Below are 21,148 nucleotides of genomic sequence, written 5' to 3'. Positions count from 1 at the left end.
CAAGATCATGGTTGGAGGATCAATTTACCAAAAAGTTCTTTGATTCCTCAGACAAGGGTAACCTTTCTGGGTTTCCAGATGGATTCAGTGTCCATGACTCTGTCTTTAACAGACAAGAGACGTCTAAAGTTGATTACAGCTTGTCGAAACCTTCAGTCACAATCATTCCCTTCGGTAGCCTTATGCATGGAAATTCTAGGTCTTATGACTGCTGCATCGGACGCGATCCCCTTTGCTCGTTTTCACATGCGACCTCTTCAGCTCTGTATGCTGAAGCAATGGTGCAAGGATTACACAAAGATATCTCAATTAATATCTTTAAAACCGATTGTTCGACACTCTCTAACATGGTGGACAGATCACCATCGTTTAATTCAGGGGGCTTCTTTTGTGCTTCCGACCTGGACTGTAATTTCAACAGCTGCAAGTCTCACAGGTTGGGGAGCTGTGTGGGGATCTCTGACGGCACAAGGAGTTTGGGAATCTCAGGAGGTGAGATTACCGATCAATATTTTGGAACTCCGTGCAATTTTCAGAGCTCTTCAGTTTTGGCCTCTTCTAAAGAGAGAATCGTTCATTTGTTTTCAGACAGACAATGTCACAACTGTGGCATACATCAATCATCAAGGAGGGACTCACAGTCCTCTGGCTATGAAAGAAGTATCTCGAATTTTGGTTTGGGCGGAATCCAGCTCCTGTCTAATCTCTGCGGTTCATATCCCAGGTGTAGACAATTGGGAAGCGGATTATCTCAGTCGCCAAACGTTGCATCCGGGCGAATGGTCTCTTCACCCAGAGGTATTTCTTCAGATTGTTCAAATGTGGGAACTTCCAGAAATAGATCTGATGGCGTCCCATCTAAACAAGAAACTTCCCAGGTATCTGTCCAGATCCCGGGATCCTCAGGCGGAGGCAGTGGATGCATTATCACTTCCTTGGAAGTATCATCCTGCCTATATCTTTCCGCCTCTAGTTCTTCTTCCAAGAGTAATCTCCAAGATTCTGAAGGAATGCTCGTTTGTTCTGCTGGTAGCTCCGGCATGGCCTCACAGGTTTTGGTATGCGGATCTTGTCCGGATGGCCTCTTGCCAACCGTGGACTCTTCCGTTAAGACCAGACCTTCTGTCACAAGGTCCTTTTTTCCATCAGGATCTGAAATCCTTAAATTTAAAGGTATGGAGATTGAACGCTTGATTCTTGGTCAAAGAGGTTTCTCTGACTCTGTGATTAATACTATGTTACAGGCTCGTAAATCTGTATCTCGAGAGATATATTATAGAGTCTGGAAGACTTATATTTCTTGGTGTCTTTCTCATCATTTTTCCTGGCATTCTTTTAGAATACCGAGAATTTTACAGTTCCTTCAGGATGGTTTAGATAAAGGTTTGTCCGCAAGTTCTTTGAAAGGACAAATCTCTGCTCTTTCTGTTCTTTTTCACAGAAAGATTGCTATTCTTCCTGATATTCATTGTTTTGTACAAGCTTTGGTTCGTATAAAACCTGTCATTAAGTCAATTTCTCCTCCTTGGAGTTTGAATTTGGTTCTGGGAGCTCTTCAAGCTCCTCCGTTTGAACCTATGCATTCATTGGACATTAAATTACTTTCTTGGAAAGTTTTGTTCCTTTTGGCCATCTCTTCTGCCAGAAGAGTTTCTGAATTATCTGCTCTTTCTTGTGAGTCTCCTTTTCTGATTTTTCATCAGGATAAGGCGGTGTTGCGAACTTCTTTTGAATTTTTACCTAAAGTTGTGAATTCCAACAACATTAGTAGAGAAATTGTGGTTCCTTCATTATGTCCTAATCCTAAGAATTCTAAGGAGAAATCGTTGCATTCTTTGGATGTTGTTAGAGCTTTGAAATATTATGTTGAAGCTACGAAATCTTTTCGTAAGACTTCTAGTCTATTTGTTATCTTTTCCGGTTCTAGAAAAGGCCAGAAAGCTTCTGCCATTTCTTTGGCATCTTGGTTGAAATCTTTAATTCATCTTGCCTATGTTGAGTCGGGTAAAACTCCGCCTCAGAGAATTACAGCTCATTCTACTAGGTCAGTTTCTACTTCCTGGGCGTTTAGGAATGAAGCTTCGGTTGACCAGATCTGCAAAGCAGCGACTTGGTCCTCTTTGCACACTTTTACTAAATTCTACCATTTTGATGTATTTTCTTCTTCTGAAGCAGTTTTTGGTAGAAAAGTTGAATCTTCTGCTTATGTTTTTCGATTAAACTTTATTTTGGGTGTGGATTATTTTCAGCAGGAATTGGCTGTCTTTATTTTATCCCTCCCTCTCTAGTGACTCTTGTGTGGAAAGATCCACTTCTTGGGTAGTCATTATCCCATACGTCACTAGCTCATGGACTCTTGCTAATTACATGAAAGAAAACATAATTTATGTAAGAACTTACCTGATAAATTCATTTCTTTCATATTAGCAAGAGTCCATGAGGCCCGCCCTTTTTTTGTGGTGGTTATGATTTTGTATAAAGCACAATTATTCCAATTCCTTATTTTATATGCTTTCGCACTTTTTTATCACCCCACTTCTTGGCTATTCGTTAAACTGAATTGTGGGTGTGGTGAGGGGTGTATTTATAGGCATTTTGAGGTTTGGGAAACTTTGCCCCTCCTGGTAGGAATGTATATCCCATACGTCACTAGCTCATGGACTCTTGCTAATATGAAAGAAATGAATTTATCAGGTAAGTTCTTACATAAATTATGTTTTTCTTCCGAAAGTTGTTTCTAACAAAAATATTAACCAGGAGATAGTTGTGCCTTCTTTGTGTCCGAATCCAGTTTCAAAGAAGGAACGTTTGTTGCACAATTTGGATGTAGTTCGTGCTCTAAAATTCTATTTAGAGGCTACAAAGGATTTCAGACAAACATCTTCCTTGTTTGTTGTTTATTCTGGTAAAAGGAGAGGTCAAAAAGCAACTTCTACCTCTCTCTCTTTTTGGCTTAAAAGCATCATCCGATTGGCTTATGAGACTGCCGGACGGCAGCCTCCTGAAAGAATCACAGCTCACTCCACTAGGGCTGTGGCTTCCACATGGGCCTTCAAGAACGAGGCTTCTGTTGATCAGATATGTAAGGCAGCGACTTGGTCTTCACTGCACACTATTACCAAACTTTACAAATTTGATACTTTTGCTTCTTCTGAGGCTATTTCTTTCATGTAATTAACAAGAGTCCATGAGCTAGTGACGTATGGGATATACATTCCTACCAGGAGGGGCAAAGTTTCCCAAACCTTAAAATGCCTATAAATACACCCCTCACCACACCCACAAATCAGTTTTACAAACTTTGCCTCCAAGGGAGGTGGTGAAGTAAGTTTGTGCTAGATTCTACGTTGATATGCGCTCCGCAGCAAGTTGGAGCCCGGTTTTCCTCTCAGCGTGCAGTGAATGTCAGAGGGATGTGAAGAGAGTATTGCCTATTGAATGCAGTGATCTCCTTCTACGGGGTCTATTTCATAAGGTTCTCTGTTATCGGTCGTAGAGATTCATCTCTTACCTCCCTTTTCAGATCGACGATATACTCTTATATTTACCATTACCTCTACTGATTCTCGTTTCAGTACTGGTTTGGCTTTCTACAAACATGTAGATGAGTGTCCTGGGGTAAGTAAGTCTTATTTTCTGTGACACTCTAAGCTATGGTTGGGCATTTTATTTATAAAGTTCTAAATATATGTATTCAAACATTTATTTGCCTTGACTCAGAATGTTCAACTTTCCTTATTTTCAGACAGTCAGTTTCATATTTGGGATTATGCATTGAATTATCATATTTTTCTTACCTCAAAAATTTGACTTTTTTCCCTGTGGGCTGTTAGGCTCGCGGGGGCTGAAAATGCTTCATTTTATTGCGTCATTCTTGGCGCGGACTTTTTTGGCGCAAAAATTTCTTTTCCGTTTCCGGCGTCATACGTGTCGCCGGAAGTTACGTCATTTTTTGACGTTATTTTGCGCCAAAATTGTCGGCGTTCCGGATGTGGCGTCATTTTTGGCGCCAAAAGCATTTAGGCGCCAAATAATGTGGGCGTCTTATTTGGCGCTAAAAAAATGGGCGTCGCTTTTGTCTCCACATTATTTCAGTCTCATTTTTCATTTGCTTCTGGTTGCTAGAAGCTTGATATTTGGCATTCTTTCCCATTCCTGAAACTGTCTTATAAGGAATTTGATCTATTTTGCTTTATATGTTGTTTTTTCTCTTACATATTGCAAGATGTCTCACGTTGCATCTGAGCCAGAAGATACTACAGGAAAATCACTGCCTGCTGGATCTACCAAAGCTAAGTGTATCTGCTGTAAATTTTTGGTAGCTATTCCTCCAGCTGTTGTTTGTAATAATTGTCATGACAAACTTGTTAAAGCAGATAATATTTCCTTTATTAATGTACCATTGCCTGTTGCAGTTCCCTCAACATCTAAGGTGCAGAATGTTCCTGATAACATAAGAGATTTTGTTTCTGAATCCATAAAGAAGGCTTTGTCTGTTATTTCTCCTTCTAGTAAACGTAAAAAGACTTTTAAATCTTCTCTCTCTACAGATGAATTTTTAAATGAACACCATCATTCTGATTCTTTGGACTCTTCAGGTTCAGAGGATTCTATCTCAGAGATTGATGCTGATAAATCTTCATATTTATTTAAGATGGAATTTATTCGCTCTTTACTTAAAGAAGTACTAATTGCTTTAGAAATAGAGGATTCTAGTCCTCTTGATACTAATTCTATACGTTTGGATAAGGTTTTTAAAGCTCCTGCGGTTATTCCAGAAGTTTTTCCTGTTCCTAATGCTATTTCTGCAGTGATTTCCAAAGAATGGGATAAATTGGGTAATTCATTTACTCCTTCTAAACGTTTTAAGCAATTATATCCTGTTCCGCCTGACAGGTTAGAATTTTGGGACAAAATCCCTAAAGTTGATGGGGCTATTTCTACCCTTGCTAAACGTACTACCATTCCTACGTCAGATGGTACCTCGTTTAAGGATCCTTTAGATAGAAAAATTGAATCCTTTCTAAGAAAAGCTTATCTGTGTTCAGGTAATCTTCTTAGACCTGCTATATCATTGGCTGATGTTGCTGCAGCTTCAACTTTTTGGTTGGAAACCCTAGCGCAACAAGTAGCAAATCGTGATTCTCATGATATTATTATTCTTCTCCAGCATGCTAATAATTTTATCTGTGATGCCATTTTTGATATTATTAGAGTTGATGTTAGGTTTATGTCTCTGGCTATCTTAGCCAGAAGAGCTTTATGGCTTAAGACTTGGAATGCTGATATGGCTTCTAAATCAACTCTACTTTCCATTTCTTTCCAGGGAAACAAATTATTTGGTTCTCAGTTGGATTCTATTATTTCAACTGTTACTGGTGGGAAAGGAACTTTTTTACCACAGGATAAAAAATCTAAAGGTAAAAACAGGGCTAACAATCGTTTTCGTTCCTTTCGTTTCAACAAAGAACAAAAGCCTGATCCTTCGTCCTCAGGAGCAGTTTCAGTTTGGAAACCATCTCCAGTCTGGAATAAATCCAAGCCTGCTAGAAAGGCAAAGCCTGCTTCTAAGTTCACATGAAGGTACGGCCCTCATTCCAGTTCAGCTGGTAGGGGGCAGGTTACGTTTTTTCAAAGAAATTTGGATCAATTCTGTTCACAATCTTTGGATTCAGAACATTGTTTCAGAAGGGTACAGAATTGGTTTCAAGATGAGACCTCCTGCAAAGAGATTTTTTCTTTCCCGTGTCCCAGTAAATCCAGTGAAAGCTCAAGCATTTCTGAATTGTGTTTCAGATCTAGAGTTGGCTGGAGTAATTATGCCAGTTCCAGTTCCGGAACAGGGGATGGGGTTTTATTCAAATCTCTTCATTGTACCAAAGAAGGAGAATTCCTTCAGACCAGTTCTGGATCTAAAATTATTGAATCGTTATGTAAGGATACCAACGTTCAAGATGGTAACTGTAAGGACTATATTGCCTTTTGTTCAGCAAGGGAATTATATGTCCACAATAGATTTACAGGATGCATATCTGCATATTCCGATTCATCCAGATCATTTTCAGTTCCTGAGATTCTCTTTTCTAGACAAGCATTACCAATTTGTGGCTCTACCGTTTGGCCTTGCTACAGCTCCAAGAATTTTCACAAAGATTCTCGGTGCCCTTCTGTCTGTAATCAGAGAACAGGGTATTGTGGTATTTCCTTATTTGGACGATATCTTGGTACTTGCTCAGTCTTTACATTTAGCAGAGTCTCATACGAATCGACTTGTGTTGTTTCTTCAAGATCATGGTTGGAGGATCAATTTACCAAAAGTTCTTTGATTCCTCAAACAAGGGTAACCTTTCTGGGTTTCCAGATAGATTCAGTGTCCATGACTCTGTCTTTAACAGACAAGAGACGTCTAAAATTGATTACAGCTTGTCGAAACCTTCAGTCTCAATCATTCCCTTCGGTAGCCTTATGCATGGAAATTCTAGGTCTTATGACTGCTGCATCGGACGCGATCCCCTTTGCTCGTTTTCACATGCGACCTCTTCAGCTCTGTATGCTGAACCAATGGTGCAGGGATTACACGAAGATATATCAATTAATATCTTTAAAACCGATTGTTCGACACTCTCTAACGTGGTGGACAGATCACCATCGTTTAATTCAGGGGGCTTCTTTTGTTCTTCCGACCTGGACTGTAATTTCAACAGATGCAAGTCTCACAGGTTGGGGAGCTGTGTGGGGATCTCTGACGGCACAGGGAGTTTGGGAATCTCAGGAGGTGAGATTACCGATCAATATTTTGGAACTCCGTGCAATTTTCAGAGCTCTTCAGTTTTGGCCTCTTCTGAAGAGAGAATCGTTCATTTGTTTTCAGACAGACAATGTCACAACTGTGGCATACATCAATCATCAAGGAGGGACTCACAGTCCTCTGGCTATGAAAGAAGTATCTCGAATTTTGGTTTGGGCGGAATCCAGCTCCTGTCTAATCTCTGCGGTTCATATCCCAGGTGTAGACAATTGGGAAGCGGATTATCTCAGTCGCCAAACGTTGCACCCGGGCGAATGGTCTCTTCACCCAGAGGTATTTCTTCAGATTGTTCAAATGTGGGGGCTTCCAGAGATAGATCTGATGGCCTCTCATCTAAACAAGAAACTTCCCAGGTATCTATCCTGATCCCGGGATCCTCAGGCGGAGGCAGTGGATGCATTATCACTTCCTTGGAAGTATCATCCTGCCTATATCTTTCCGCCTCTAGTTCTTCTTCCAAGAGTAATCTCCAAGATTCTGAGGGAATGCTCGTTTGTTCTGCTAATAGCTCCGGCATGGCCTCACAGGTTTTGGTATGCGGATCTTGTCCGGATGGCATCTTGCCAACCATGGACTCTTCCGTTAAGACCAGACCTTCTGTCGCAAGGTCCTTTTTTCCATCCGGATCTGAAATCCTTAAATTTAAAGGTATGGAGATTGAACGCTTGATTCTTAGTCAAAGAGGTTTCTCTGACTCTGTGATTGATACTATGTTACAGGCTCGTAAATCTGTATCTAGAGAGATATATTATAGAGTCTGGAAGACTTATATTTCTTGGTGTCTTACTCATCATTTTTCTTGGTATTCTTTTAGAATTCCGAGAATATTACAATTTCTTCAGGATGGTTTAGATAAGGGTTTGTCCGCAAGTTCCTTGAAAGGACAAATCTCTGCTCTTTCTGTTCTTTTTCACAGAAAGATTGCTATTCTTCCTGATATTCATTGTTTTGTACAAGCTTTGGTTCGTATAAAACCTGTCATTAAGTCAATTTCTCCTCCATGGAGTTTGAATTTGGTTCTGGGAGCTCTTCAAGCTCCTCCGTTTGAACCTATGCATTCATTGGACATTAAATTGCTTTCTTGGAAAGTTTTGTTCCTTTTGGCCATCTCTTCTGCCAGAAGAGTTTCTGAATTATCTGCTCTTTCTTGTGAGTCTCCTTTTCTGATTTTTCATCAGGATAAGGCGGTGTTGCGAACTTCTTTTGAATTCTTACCTAAGGTTGTGAATTCCAACAACATTAGTAGAGAAATCGTGGTTCCTTCATTATGTCCTAATCCTAAGAATTCTAAGGAAAAATCGTTACATTCTTTGGATGTTGTTAGAGCTTTGAAATATTATGTTGAAGCTACTAAATCTTTCCGAAAGACTTCTAGTCTATTTGTCATCTTTTCTGGTTCTAGAAAAGGCCAGAAAGCTTCTGCCATTTCTTTGGCATCCTGGTTGAAATCTTTAATTCATCTTGCCTATGTTAAATCGGGTAAGACTCCGCCTCAGAGGATTACAGCTCATTCTACTAGGTCAGTTTCTACTTCCTGGGCGTTTAGGAATGAAGCTTCAGTTGATCAGATTTGCAAAGCAGCGACTTGGTCCTCTTTGCATACTTTTACTAAATTCTACCATTTTGATGTGTTCTCTTCTTCTGAAGCAGTTTTTGGTAGAAAGGTACTTCAGGCAGTGGTTTCGGTTTGAATCTTCTGCTTATGTTTTTTATTAAACTTTATTTTGGGTGTGGATTATTTTCAGCAGGAATTGGCTGTCTTTATTTTATCCCTCCCTCTCTAGTGACTCTTGTGTGGAAAGATCCACATCTTGGGTATTCATTATCCCATACGTCACTAGCTCATGGACTCTTGTTAATTACATGAAAGAAAACATAATTTATGTAAGAACTTACCTGATAAATTCATTTCTTTCATATTAACAAGAGTCCATGAGGCCCACCCTTTTTTGTGGTGGTTATGATTTTTTTGTATAAAGCACAATTATTCCAATTCCTTATTTTATATGCTTCGCACTTTTTTTCTTATCACCCCACTTCTTGGCTATTCGTTAAACTGATTTGTGGGTGTGGTGAGGGGTGTATTTATAGGCATTTTAAGGTTTGGGAAACTTTGCCCCTCCTGGTAGGAATGTATATCCCATACGTCACTAGCTCATGGACTCTTGTTAATATGAAAGAAATGAATTTATCAGGTAAGTTCTTACATAAATTATGTTTTTTGGGAGAAAGGTTTTGCAAGCCGTGGTGCCTTCCATCTAGGTGACCTGATTTGCTCCCTCCCATCATCCGTGTCCTAAAGCTTTGGTATTGGTTCCCACAAGTAAGGATGACGCTGTGGACCGGACACACCTATGTTGGAGAAAACAGAATTTATGCTTACCTGATAAATTACTTTCTCCAACGGTGTGTCCGGTCCACGGCCCGCCCTGGTTTTTTAATCAGGTCTGATGAATTATTTTCTCTAACTACAGTCACCACGGTATCATATGATTTCTCCTATGCATATTCCTCCTTTACGTCGGTCGAATGACTGGGGAAGGCGGAGCCTATGAGGGATCATGTGACCAGCTTTGCTGGGCTCTTTGCCATTTCCTGTTGGGGAAGAGAATATCCCACAAGTAAGGATGACGCCGTGGACCGGACACACCGTTGGAGAAAGTAATTTATCAGGTAAGCATAAATTCTGTTTTTCTTTGCTTCTGGTTGCTAGAAGCTTGTTACTTGGCATTTTTTCCCATTCCTGAAACTGTCATTTAAGGAATTTGATCAATTTTGCTTTACATGTTGTTTTTTCTCTTACATATTGCAAGATGTCTCACGTTGCATCTGAGTCAGAAGATACTTCAGGAAAATCGTCTGGTGCTGGAACTACCAAAGCTAAGTGTATCTGCTGTAAACTTTTGGTAGCTGTTCCTCCAGCTGTTGTTTGTATTAATTGTCATGACAAACTTGTTAATGCAGATAATATTTCCTTTAGTAATATACCATTACCTGTTGCAGTTCCATCAACATCTAATGTTCAGAATGTTACTGATAACATAAGAGATTTTGTTTCTGAATCCATCAAGAAGGCTATGTCTGTTATTCCTCCTTCTAGTAAACATAAAAAATCTTTTAAAACTTCTCTTTATACAGATGAATTTTTAAATGAACATCATTCTGATTCTAATGACTCTTCTGGTTCAGAGGATTCTGTCTCAGAGGTTGATGCTGATAAATCTTCATATTTATTTAAAATGGAATTTATTCGTTCTTTACTTAAAGAAGTACATTGGATAGAAGGATACAGTGTTTCTTGTTCTTTGGCGTCCTTCCAAGAATCTGCACACCAGCGAGGAGAGCAACATATACTGGACTCTTAAGGGGGAGGTTGTGTGGTTAAGTTTCTGCACTCCTTACCACGGTCTCTAGTATTGTGTATAAGCTCAATGTGAGCAATTACTTGATTGTATTGCCGATCCTATTGTATTTGGTGGTCTCTGCAGCTCTTGTGGCGCTTTTTATACTTATATTTTAAATAAATCCTTTTTATTCAAAAATCCGGTTCAAGCAACTGTTTACCCAACAGTATAACATTGGGTGTGCGCATAAACCTGAGCTTGGCTATAGCTCCATCTCATGTGAGTAAGCATTTGTACACACGCATTCTGCATTTGAAAAGGTTACAGAGTTACGCTATGTGGCATTTCTTTCTTTCTTTTCATATGAGGATCAAAAGAAAATAGAAGCGTGAAGATTGTGGAAGAACATACATATCCTTATATGAACTTTTATAAGTATTTAGTTTACACTAAAGTATACTTTATAAATCACTTTTTATGTTCACTACTTTATCACATTTATTTCACATTTCTTTGGTTTTGTGATATTTTGGTATTTGTTATCACTTAAAGAAGTACTAATTGCTTTAGAAATTGAGGATTCTGGTCCTCTTGATACTAAATCTAAACGTTTAGATAAGGTCTTTAAATCTCCTGTGGTTATTCCAGAAGTTTTTCCTGTTCCTGGTGCTATTTCTGAAGTAATTTCCAGAGAATGGAATAATTTGGGTAATTCATTTACTCCTTCTAAACGTTTTAAGCAATTATATCCTGTGCCGTCTGACAGATTAGAATTTTGGGACAAAATCCCTAAAGTTGATGGGGCTATTTCTACCCTTGCTAAACGTACTACTATTCCTACGTCAGATGGTACTTCGTTTAAAGATCCTTTAGATAGGAAAATTGAATCCTTTCTAAGAAAAGCTTATCTGTGTTCAGGTAATCTTCTTAGACCTGCTATATCATTGGCTGATGTTGCTGCAGCTTCAACTTTTTGGTTGGAAACTTTAGCGCAACAAGTAACAGATCATGATTCTCATAATATTATTATTCTTCTTCAACATGCTAATAATTTTATCTGTGATGCCATTTTTGATATTATCAGAGTTGATGTCAGGTTTATGTCTCTAGCTATTTTAGCTAGAAGAGCTTTATGGCTTAAAACTTGGAATGCTGATATGTCTTCTAAATCGACTCTACTTTCCATTTCTTTCCAGGGTAACAAATTATTTGGTTCTCAGTTGGATTCTATTATCTCAACTGTTACTGGTGGGAAAGGAACTTTTTTACCACAGGATAAAAAATCTAAGGGTAAAAACAGGGCTAATAATCGTTTTCGTTCTTTTCGTTTCAACAAAGAACAAAAACCTGATCCTTCATCCTCAGGAGCAGTTTCAGTTTGGAAACCATCTCCAGTCTGGAATAAATCCAAGCCTTCTAGAAAAGCAAAGCCAGCCTCTAAGTCCACATGAAGGTGCGGCCCTCATTCCAGCTCAGCTGGTAGGGGGCAGGTTACGTTTTTTCAAAGAAATTTGGATCAATTCTGTTCACAATCTTTGGATTCAGAACATTGTTTCAGAAGGGTACAGAATTGGTTTCAAGATAAGACCTCCTGCAAAGAGACTTTTTCTTTCCCGTGTCCCAGTAAATCCAGTGAAAGCTCAAGCATTTCTGAAATGTGTTTCAGATCTAGAGTTAGCTGGAGTAATTATGCCAGTTCCAGTTCTGGAACAGGGACTGGGGTTTTATTCGAATCTCTTCATTGTACCAAAGAAGGAGAATTCCTTCAGACCAGTTCTGGATCTAAAAATATTGAATCGTTATGTAAGGATACCAACGTTCAAAATGGTAACTGTAAGGACTATCTTGCCTTTTGTTCAGCAAGGGCATTATATGTCCACAATAGATTTACAGGATGCATATCTGCATATTCCGATTCATCCAGATCATTATCAGTTCCTGAGATTCTCTTTTCTGGACAAGCATTACCAGTTTGTGGCTCTGCCGTTTGGCCTAGCTACAGCTCCAAGAATTTTTACAAAGGTTCTCGGGGCCCTTCTGTCTGTAATCAGAGAACAGGGTATTGTGGTATTTCCTTATTTGGACGATATCTTGGTACTTGCTCAGTCTTTACATTTAGCAGAATCTCATACGAATCGACTTGTGTTGTTTCTTCAAGATCATGGTTGGAGGATCAATTCACTAAAAAGTTCATTGATTCCTCAGACAAGGGTAACCTTTCTGGGTTTCCAGATAGATTCAGTGTCCATGACTCTGTCTTTGACAGACAAGAGACGTCTAAAATTGATTTCAGCTTGTCGAAACCTTCAGTCACAATCATTCCCTTCGGTAGCCTTATGCATGGAAATTCTAGGTCTTATGACTGCTGCATCGGACGCGATCCCCTTTGCTCGTTTTCACATGCGACCTCTTCAGCTCTGTATGCTGAACCAATGGTGCAGGGATTACACAAAGATATCTCAATTAATATCTTTAAAACCGATTGTACGACACTCTCTAACGTGGTGGACAGATCACCATCGTTTAATTCAGGGGGCTTCTTTTGTTCTTCCGACCTGGACTGTAATTTCAACAGATGCAAGTCTTACAGGTTGGGGAGCTGTGTGGGGTTCTCTGACGGCACAAGGAGTTTGGGAATCTCAGGAGGTGAGATTACCGATCAATATTTTGGAACTCCGTGCAATTTTCAGAGCTCTTCAGTTTTGGCCTCTTCTGAAGAGAGAATCGTTCATTTGTTTTCAGACAGACAATTTCACAACTGTGGCATACATCAATCATCAAGGAGGGACTCACAGTCCTCTGGCTATGAAAGAAGTATCTCGAATTCTGGTTTGGGCGGAATCCAGCTCCTGTCTACTCTCTGCGGTTCATATCCCAGGTATAGACAATTGGGAAGCGGATTATCTCAGTCGCCAAACGTTGCATCCGGGCGAATGGTCTCTTCACCCAGAGGTATTTCTTCAGATTGTTCAAATGTGGGAGCTTCCAGAAATAGATCTGATGGCGTCTCATCTAAACAAGAAACTTCCCAGGTATCTGTCCAGATCCCGGGATCCTCAGGCGGAAGCAGTGGATGCATTATCACTTCCTTGGAAGTATCATCCTGCCTATATCTTTCCGCCTCTAGTTCTTCTTCCAAGAGTAATCTCCAAGATTCTGAAGAAATGCTACTTTGTTCTGCTGGTAGCTCCGGCATGGCCTCACAGGTTTTGGTATGAGGATCTTGTCCGGATGGCCTCTTGCCATCCGTGGACTCTTCCGCTAAGACCAGACCTTCTGTCACAAGGTCCTTTTTTCCATCAGGATCTCAAATCCTTAAATTTAAAGGTATGGAGATTGAACGCTTGATTCTTGGTCAAAGAGGTTTCTCTGACTCTGTGATTAATACTATGTTACAGGCTCGTAAATCTGTATCTAGAGAGATATATTATAGAGTCTGGAAGACTTATATTTCTTGGTGTCTTTCTCATCATTTTTCTTGGCATTCTTTTAGAATTCCGAGAATTTTACAGTTTCTTCAGGATGGTTTAGATAAAGGTTTATCCGCAAGTTCTTTGAAAGGACAAATCTCTGCTCTTTCTGTTCTTTTTCACAGAAAGATTGCTAATCTTCCTGATATTCATTGTTTTGTACAAGCTTTGGTTCGTATAAAACCTGTCATTAAGTCAATTTCTCCTCCTTGGAGTCTGAATTTGGTTCTGGGGGCTCTTCAAGCTCCTCCTTTTGAACCCATGCATTCATTGGACATTAAATTACTTTCTTGGAAAATTTTGTTCCTTTTGGCGATCTCTTCTGCCAGAAGAGTCTCTGAATTATCTGCTCTTTCTTGTGAGTCTCCTTTTCTGATTTTTCATCAGGATAAGGCGGTGTTGCGAACTTCTTTTGAATTTTTACCTAAGGTTGTGAATTCCAACAACATTAGTAGAGAAATTGTGGTTCCCTCATTATGTCCTAATCCTAAGAATTCTAAGGAGAAATCGTTGCATTCTTTGGATGTTGTTAGAGCTTTGAAATATTATGTTGAAGCTACTAAGTCTTTCCGAAAGACTTCTAGTCTATTTGTTATCTTTTCCGGTTCTAGAAAAGGCCAGAAAGCTTCTGCCATTTCTTTGTCATCTTGGTTGAAATCTTTAATTCATCATGCCTATGTCGAGTCGGGTAAAACTCCGCCTCAAAGGATTACGGCTCATTCTACTAGGTCAGTTTCTACTTCCTGGGCGTTTAGGAATGAAGCTTCGGTTGATCAGATTTGCAAAGCAGCAACTTGGTCCTCTTTGCATACTTTTACTAAATTCTACCATTTTGATGTATTTTCTTCTTCTGAAGCAGTTTTTGGTAGAAAAGTACTTCAGGCAGCGGTTTCAGTTTGAATCTTCTGTTTATGTTTTTCATTAAACTTTATTTTGGGTGTGGATTATTTTCAGCAGGAATTGGCTGTCTTTATTTTTATCCCTCCCTATCTAGTGACTCTTGCGTTGAAAGATCCACATCTTGGGTAGTCATTATCCCATACGTCACTAGCTCATGGTCTCTTGCTAATTACATGAAAGAAAACATAATTTATGTAAGAACTTACCTGATAAATTCATTTCTTTCATATTAGCAAGAGTCCATGAGGCCCGCCCTTTTTTGTGGTGGTTTTGATTTTTTTGTATAAAGCACAATTATTCCAATTCCTTATTTTATATGCTTTCGCACTTTTTTCTTATCACCCCACTTCTTGGCTATTCGTTAAACTGATTTGTGGGTGTGGTGAGGGGTGTATTTGTAGGCATTTTGAGGTTTGGGAAACTTTGCCCCTCCTGGTAGGAATGTATATCCCATACGTCACTAGCTCATGGACTCTTGCTAATATGAAAGAAATGAATTTATCAGGTAAGTTCTTACATAAATTATGTTTTTTTCTCCTTACTGACCTGTTTCTTCTACACTATTATGCCTTATGGGATTTATTATTAGGTTAATTATACCTAGCGCTGAATGTCAGGATTAAAGGGATATGAAACCCACATTTTTTTCTTTAATGATTCAGATAGAGCATGCAATTCTAAGCAACTTTCTAATTTACTATTATTATCAATATTTTCTTCATTCTCTTGGCATTTTTATTTGAAAAAGCAGGAATGTAAGCTTACAAGCTGGCCCATCTTTGGTTCAGCATTTAGCCACCAATCAGCAAGCGCTGTCCAGGGTTCTGAACCAAAAATGGGCCGGATCGTAAGCTTATATTCCTGCTTTTTCAAATAAAGATACCAAGAGAACAAAGAAAAATTGACAATAGGAGAAAATTAGAAAGTTTCTTAAAATTGTATGTTCTACCTAAATCATAAAAGAAAAATGTTGGGTTTTTATGTCCCTTTTATTTCTTGCTAAAGCTGAGGCTTATTCTGTTTCTCACTGTGAATCTCTGCTTTCTTTTCTCAACTGCCCAGAGCTATTTGATAACTACATGCAACAGGATGCTCACGAGTTCCTAAATTACCTTCTGAACACTATAGCTGATCTGCTGCAGGAAGAGAAGAAGCAGGAGAAACAAAATGGCAAACTGCAGAATGGAACCCTGGAGGCGCAAGAACCAGACAAGCCAGACCTCACCTGGGTTCATGAGATCTTCCAAGGGACACTAACCAATGAAACTAGATGTCTTAATTGTGAAGCTGTGAGTTTCAGTTCTCACAGTACTTATAAAACAGTTTATGGTCCTCAAGGCATTTTAGTTTGAGGAGACATTCAGTGCATTAGAATTCCTGCATAAAGTGTCTTACATGGCTTTTGGCAAGGTCACTCTATTCAGGGTGTCCAAACTTTGCTCTCCAGAGGTTTTGGAACTACATTTCCCATGATGCTCAGCTAGATAAAATGCTGGCTGAGCATCATGGGAAATGTAGTTCCAAAACCTCTGGAGAGCAAAGTTTGGACACCACAAGTGATTAGAAAACGCTGAACTAACCCAATTTAAAGTGAATGTAAACTTTCATGAATAAGTGCCCGGTTTTTAAAAATACTATTAAAAACAGGGGCACTTTCATTCAAGAAACGTACATTTTTCTTCAGCAAAATTGGATTGGCGGTTCCCCGCCCGCTTCTCATTCTGTACTTAGCATAGCACGAAACCGTCTTCCTCCAATTACGGCGTGGCCTCACGACATGGACGCTCTGGGGAGCACGCCATGATTGGAGGAAGACGGTTTCGTCATCGCTGACATAAGTACAGAGGACCTGCGTGCGGGGGATTGTCAATCCGGCTTTGCTGAAGTAAAAGGTAAGTATTTTTTAAAATACGCTGCAATGTGAAATTTATAATAGTATTTTTAAAAACCGGGCACTTATTCTTGAAAGTTTACATTCACTTTAAAGAGACAGTAAACACTTTGACATTCATATTTAACATTTTAATTTATTCTTAATGAAACAACTTTGCAGTATATTTTATTATTATTTTTGCCCACTTCTCATGATATTTTAACCCTAAAAATTGAGTAATTTTATAATTTCAAATGGACCCTGCTAAGTTTTCATGGCAAGCACTGCTACATATCTGCTCCAAATTGGCTTTGTCAGATAACAACTACAAAAGAAAGCAATGTATACTAACTTTATGACAGTGTCTAGCCTTGTTGTCTGTGGACTAAAGCCCAGATTGGCTCCTCCAAATAAAGCAAATGGTGGGTGGAGTTTGGCTATTGAAAAACGGCTGCAACAAAAAGCAAAAAACGTTGACTTGGCTGATAAGTTATTTTATAGCAGCACAGCAGAAATGTTTTGTAATTATAAGGTGCTTACTTTCCTTTAACACACTTTTCAGATGCTTTTATGACACAATAGCCCCCCCCCCCCCCAACCCATACCTTACAGGGGTAAAATTGACAGCAGTTTTCAAATCAATTATCTAGCTGCTCTTTTGCAGGATTTTTTTTTTTTTAACCAAGTGACTTGACCTCTTAAAAATGCTCTGTGGCCTATTACATTGGTTATTTGCTTTTCCTAAGTGATAAAGTTTTTGAGCATGCTCTGTTCAAATGTTAATAAACATTTGTTTTTTAAAAAAAACATAAACACACTGCTCAAATCACCGCTTAAATTCTGAAACTTTAATACAACTGAAGCTCGAACACCAGAATGCTAGTTTCTGATTGCAACAAAGTGTATAGACATTAAAAATGCAAAGATAAAATGATTCAAAATTATGTGAAATTTTTATTTGCATAGGTCATGATTTACTATTATTGGTTAAGGGAGAAACCTGCACTCAGACGTATCAGACAGCCATCTTTAATATTGAATGAATTAGCCACCATGTTTTACTTTTTTTTGGCCGCATATTCTTTTCTTTTATGAAGGTCAGTGACATTGTTTGCAAAAACTCCTTTGAAATACCTCTGACATTTCTGTTTCTGACAGTTTTTAAAGTGTTTAACTAGATTTTGTAGTTACTAATTCAAACTGTTTTAATTTAAATAGGAGCTGTTCAAATATATTGGAATGGCTTAGAAAACAGTCACCTGATTTGTCACCATGTTTTTACTACAGGAATACAGACAGAAAGGGGGATATTGTTATTTTCCTCTAATATATATTTATTTACAGGATCTCTTAGTAAAGATAAAGGGGAAAAGTAATAACACCATGAAAGGGACATGAAACCCAAAATTTGTCTCTCATGATTCAGATAGAGCATGCAATTTTAAACAATTTTCAAATTTACTTATATTATCTAATTCTCTTCATTTACTTGTTATCCTTTGCTGACAATTATAACTAGGTATGCACAGGGGCAGCAATGCATTACTGGGAGCTAGCATCAGATTGATGGATGCACATATGCTTCTTGTCATTGGCTAACCCAATGTGCTCACCTCCCAGTAGTGTGTTGCTAATCATTTAACAAAGGATACCAAGAGAATAAAGCAAATTTGATAAGCAGAGTAAATTGGAAAGAATTTTAAATTCATATGCTGGATCACAGAAGAAAATGTTTGAGTTTCATCTCCCATGATTTTGTCACTGAAGTTCTTCTGATGGATTAAATTAAGGGGCCTAAGTTTTATTTATACATAGGTAGGACCTTCCTGATTTGTTATGACGCATGAGGAAACAGACTGCAGTTCTTGTTCTGAGCTTTTGTTTCAATATACACCATTTCCAGCCTGCTTCCAGTAATATTTAGAGCCTAAGAGCCTTCTGATACTGATGAAGACTTTTTACGTTGTATCCCTATAGGGATCATAAGACTACTTTCGAGGCTGTGAGATATAACCATCTCATTATAAACCAGTCCCCCAACTTTAACAAATTCTGGTGGGTATACTTTGGAGCTGGAGGAAATGCTTCAATTTCTGCTTTTCTTGCTTTATTGACTTTTCCCCTGGGTCCACAGTTTCGGATCACATAGTCAAGGATATTGGAGACAATTAATTTTTTTTTCTTTTTCAAATTGTAGTGTATCACCCACCTACTCGCTATGCATTATTTTTAAATCAGCAGAATGATGTCCAGCTGACCCAGAGATACATTTTATTGGAGATGTGTAATCACAGGCCAAGCTGGACATAACCACTCTCTGTTTTTCTTTTCTATTTTTTCTATTCTTTCTTTCCAGTTGATAGTCGATACTGGTTCCAAAACAAACAATTGCAGCTTGTTTTTTGAGGTTAACAGCTACTAAAGATGACATTTTGCAAGAGCTCTTGAGGGAAAAGTATGCTTCTTTCTCACAACTATAAAATCAGTAGTTCAAGATCATATACTTAATCCTTTAGACAGTGATATCAGACTGATTTATTTGTGATTGGGTTTTTTGATTTAATAAAAAAGTTGTATTATAGTTACATTATATCATTTTTTAAAAACCCATTAAGTCATGTGCAAAAGAAAACACTATACTTTTTTTTCCCCCTCCATTTGTTCTTGGAGCAAAAGCTATTCATAAGATTCTAGTACAGCCAAACGTGACACCGGGTTATACTCCTGTCTGTTTTAGACCTTTTGTGCCATGGACATGCATGCGACTAAACAAATGTTCAGAACTAAATGACTGGTATCACTGATTAGAGTTGTCCTTCTACAAGCATTGGTGATTACTGTAGACCTCAGTCATCCTCTTTCCATCCAAACTTGTGTATTTTTAGGAGCAGAATTTGAAACCCATTTCAACAAGAAGATAGTATTGTCAAAAGACAAAGGGCCTGATGATCAAAAATTCACCAGCATCGATAGAAGTCACTCAAAACCTTTGGGAGCTTTTTTGTGCATTAAATGTTAAATATATACTAAACCCAAATAGAGCATGCAATTTTAAGAAACTTTCTAATTTACTCCTATTATCAATATTTCTTCATTCTCTTGGTATCTTTATTTTAAAAATATGAATGTAAGCTTAGGAGCTGAAACAGGCAGCAGATTTTACCTCAGTGAGATGAGTGGCTTATTTACTAGCTCTGTTCTGCCATTCACCTTACTTGGTCTCTCATCTATATAAGGTAACTTATCTTAGCTCATCAAGCCATTAAGACACGTGAGGCTTAAAGTGATGGTAAACTCTCCCCTTTTTAAAATCAGATCCGTAATGTTAGTGATATTTTAGATGAAGTTTCATTCATCAGTTGTAATGAAGATGTGCTATAACTTACTTTTTAATATAGATATAAAATTCAAATACCCCGTGGTCTGTCGCAGACAACAAAAGTCAATTTGTCTGTGCGCTAACAGTTTGAATTGTTCCAAATCGGCGCTATAGCTACAACAGAAGTGCCATGTGGGGAGAGCTAATTTTTAAAAAGGGGGAAGAGTTTACCATCACTTTAAAGCTCATACTACAAGAGTATTTTTCACTTCTAGGACAATTGAAGCAGACATTTCTCCTGAAAAAAACAATAATGTTAAGCTTGCATGTTGTTGAAAGACTACATATTGGTTGTACATATAGTTGCTGATGCCAAATTTGATAGCAATTAATTTATTCTGTATTTAATTCTAAATAAATCTTCCCTTTTTCTTCCTGATTTATAACTTGGATATATTGTTTGTATGTTTCCATTGTATTCTACTGTAAGGTGAATCTTTGTTGGTGAGTGGTACTAGAGTGAGCCAACACAAATGAAAATTTAAATCACACGACCCAAAACTGCCCCTATATTGGCTAATAGCAAACAGAAATGTAGGAAAGTATGGTATAATTTTTATTTTTAACCACCATCCACTATATATTGATGTCATAATGCAATTCATGTTGTATAACTTTGGATGTAGTACTTTCAATGAAGAGTTATTTCTGTAAACAATTTAAAAAATATTAATTAATATCTTCTGCCCTTGGTCTTCTCAAGGTTAGTAGCAAAGATGAAGATTTCCTGGATCTCTCTGTTGATGTGGAACAAAACACTTCCATTACACATTGCTTGAGGTGAGTCCCCACCACATTCTATGTTTAAAAGTAAATAGAAAAGAAAAATGTTACTTTTGTTGCAGACTATTATGAATTTATTTAGGAGTTTCTAATTGATTTAATGTTTTCTGAAAGCTACATTTACTCAATACACAGAACAGTATCTGTTTACAGCTACTCTAAATTATAGCACGAGAAGTACATTTACAAAATGAAGTAAGGCGACTGTCGCATTTGCTGGGGCACTCAAAAATATAGCCCAGATGAAACATCAAGCTTTAGAATGGCACACACAGCTACACCTTCATTTTGCAGCTTTAAGTTTTTGTCATATATAAAGGAATTTCTCTTCTATATCTCATATTTCTGGTGAAGACATGTGAGAAGTTAACAATATTGTATATAGTTTGCATCTTATATAACATAAATGTATTGGAAGTAACTGTAAACACATATATATATATATATATATATATATATATCAGGGGCGTATTTTGGCCTAGGCAAAACAAGGCACTTTGCATGGTGGTGGCTCAGTAATGCTCTGGGGCTGCTTTGCATACTCTGGCACTGGAAACCTTCAGCGTGTGGAAGGCATGATGGATTCATGTA

General features: G+C 38.2%; 1 protein-coding gene across 1 annotated transcript in view; it reads left to right on the top strand.

Annotated features, from left to right (window-relative positions):
* Window positions 1-21,148, top strand: part of LOC128645895 (ubiquitin carboxyl-terminal hydrolase 12) — a 318,379-nt gene that overhangs the window by 281,663 nt on the left and 15,568 nt on the right. Inside the window, exons 4-5 of the mRNA XM_053699210.1 lie at window positions 15,585-15,811; window positions 20,478-20,554. Of these exons, the coding sequence (XP_053555185.1) occupies window positions 15,585-15,811; window positions 20,478-20,554 (304 nt within the window). The remainder of the gene's footprint in view (window positions 1-15,584; window positions 15,812-20,477; window positions 20,555-21,148) is intronic.

This window comes from Bombina bombina, chromosome 1 (assembly GCF_027579735.1).
Source record: "Bombina bombina isolate aBomBom1 chromosome 1, aBomBom1.pri, whole genome shotgun sequence".
NCBI lineage: Eukaryota > Metazoa > Chordata > Amphibia > Anura > Bombinatoridae > Bombina > Bombina bombina.
This window is presented reverse-complemented; position numbering and strand designations above follow the sequence as displayed.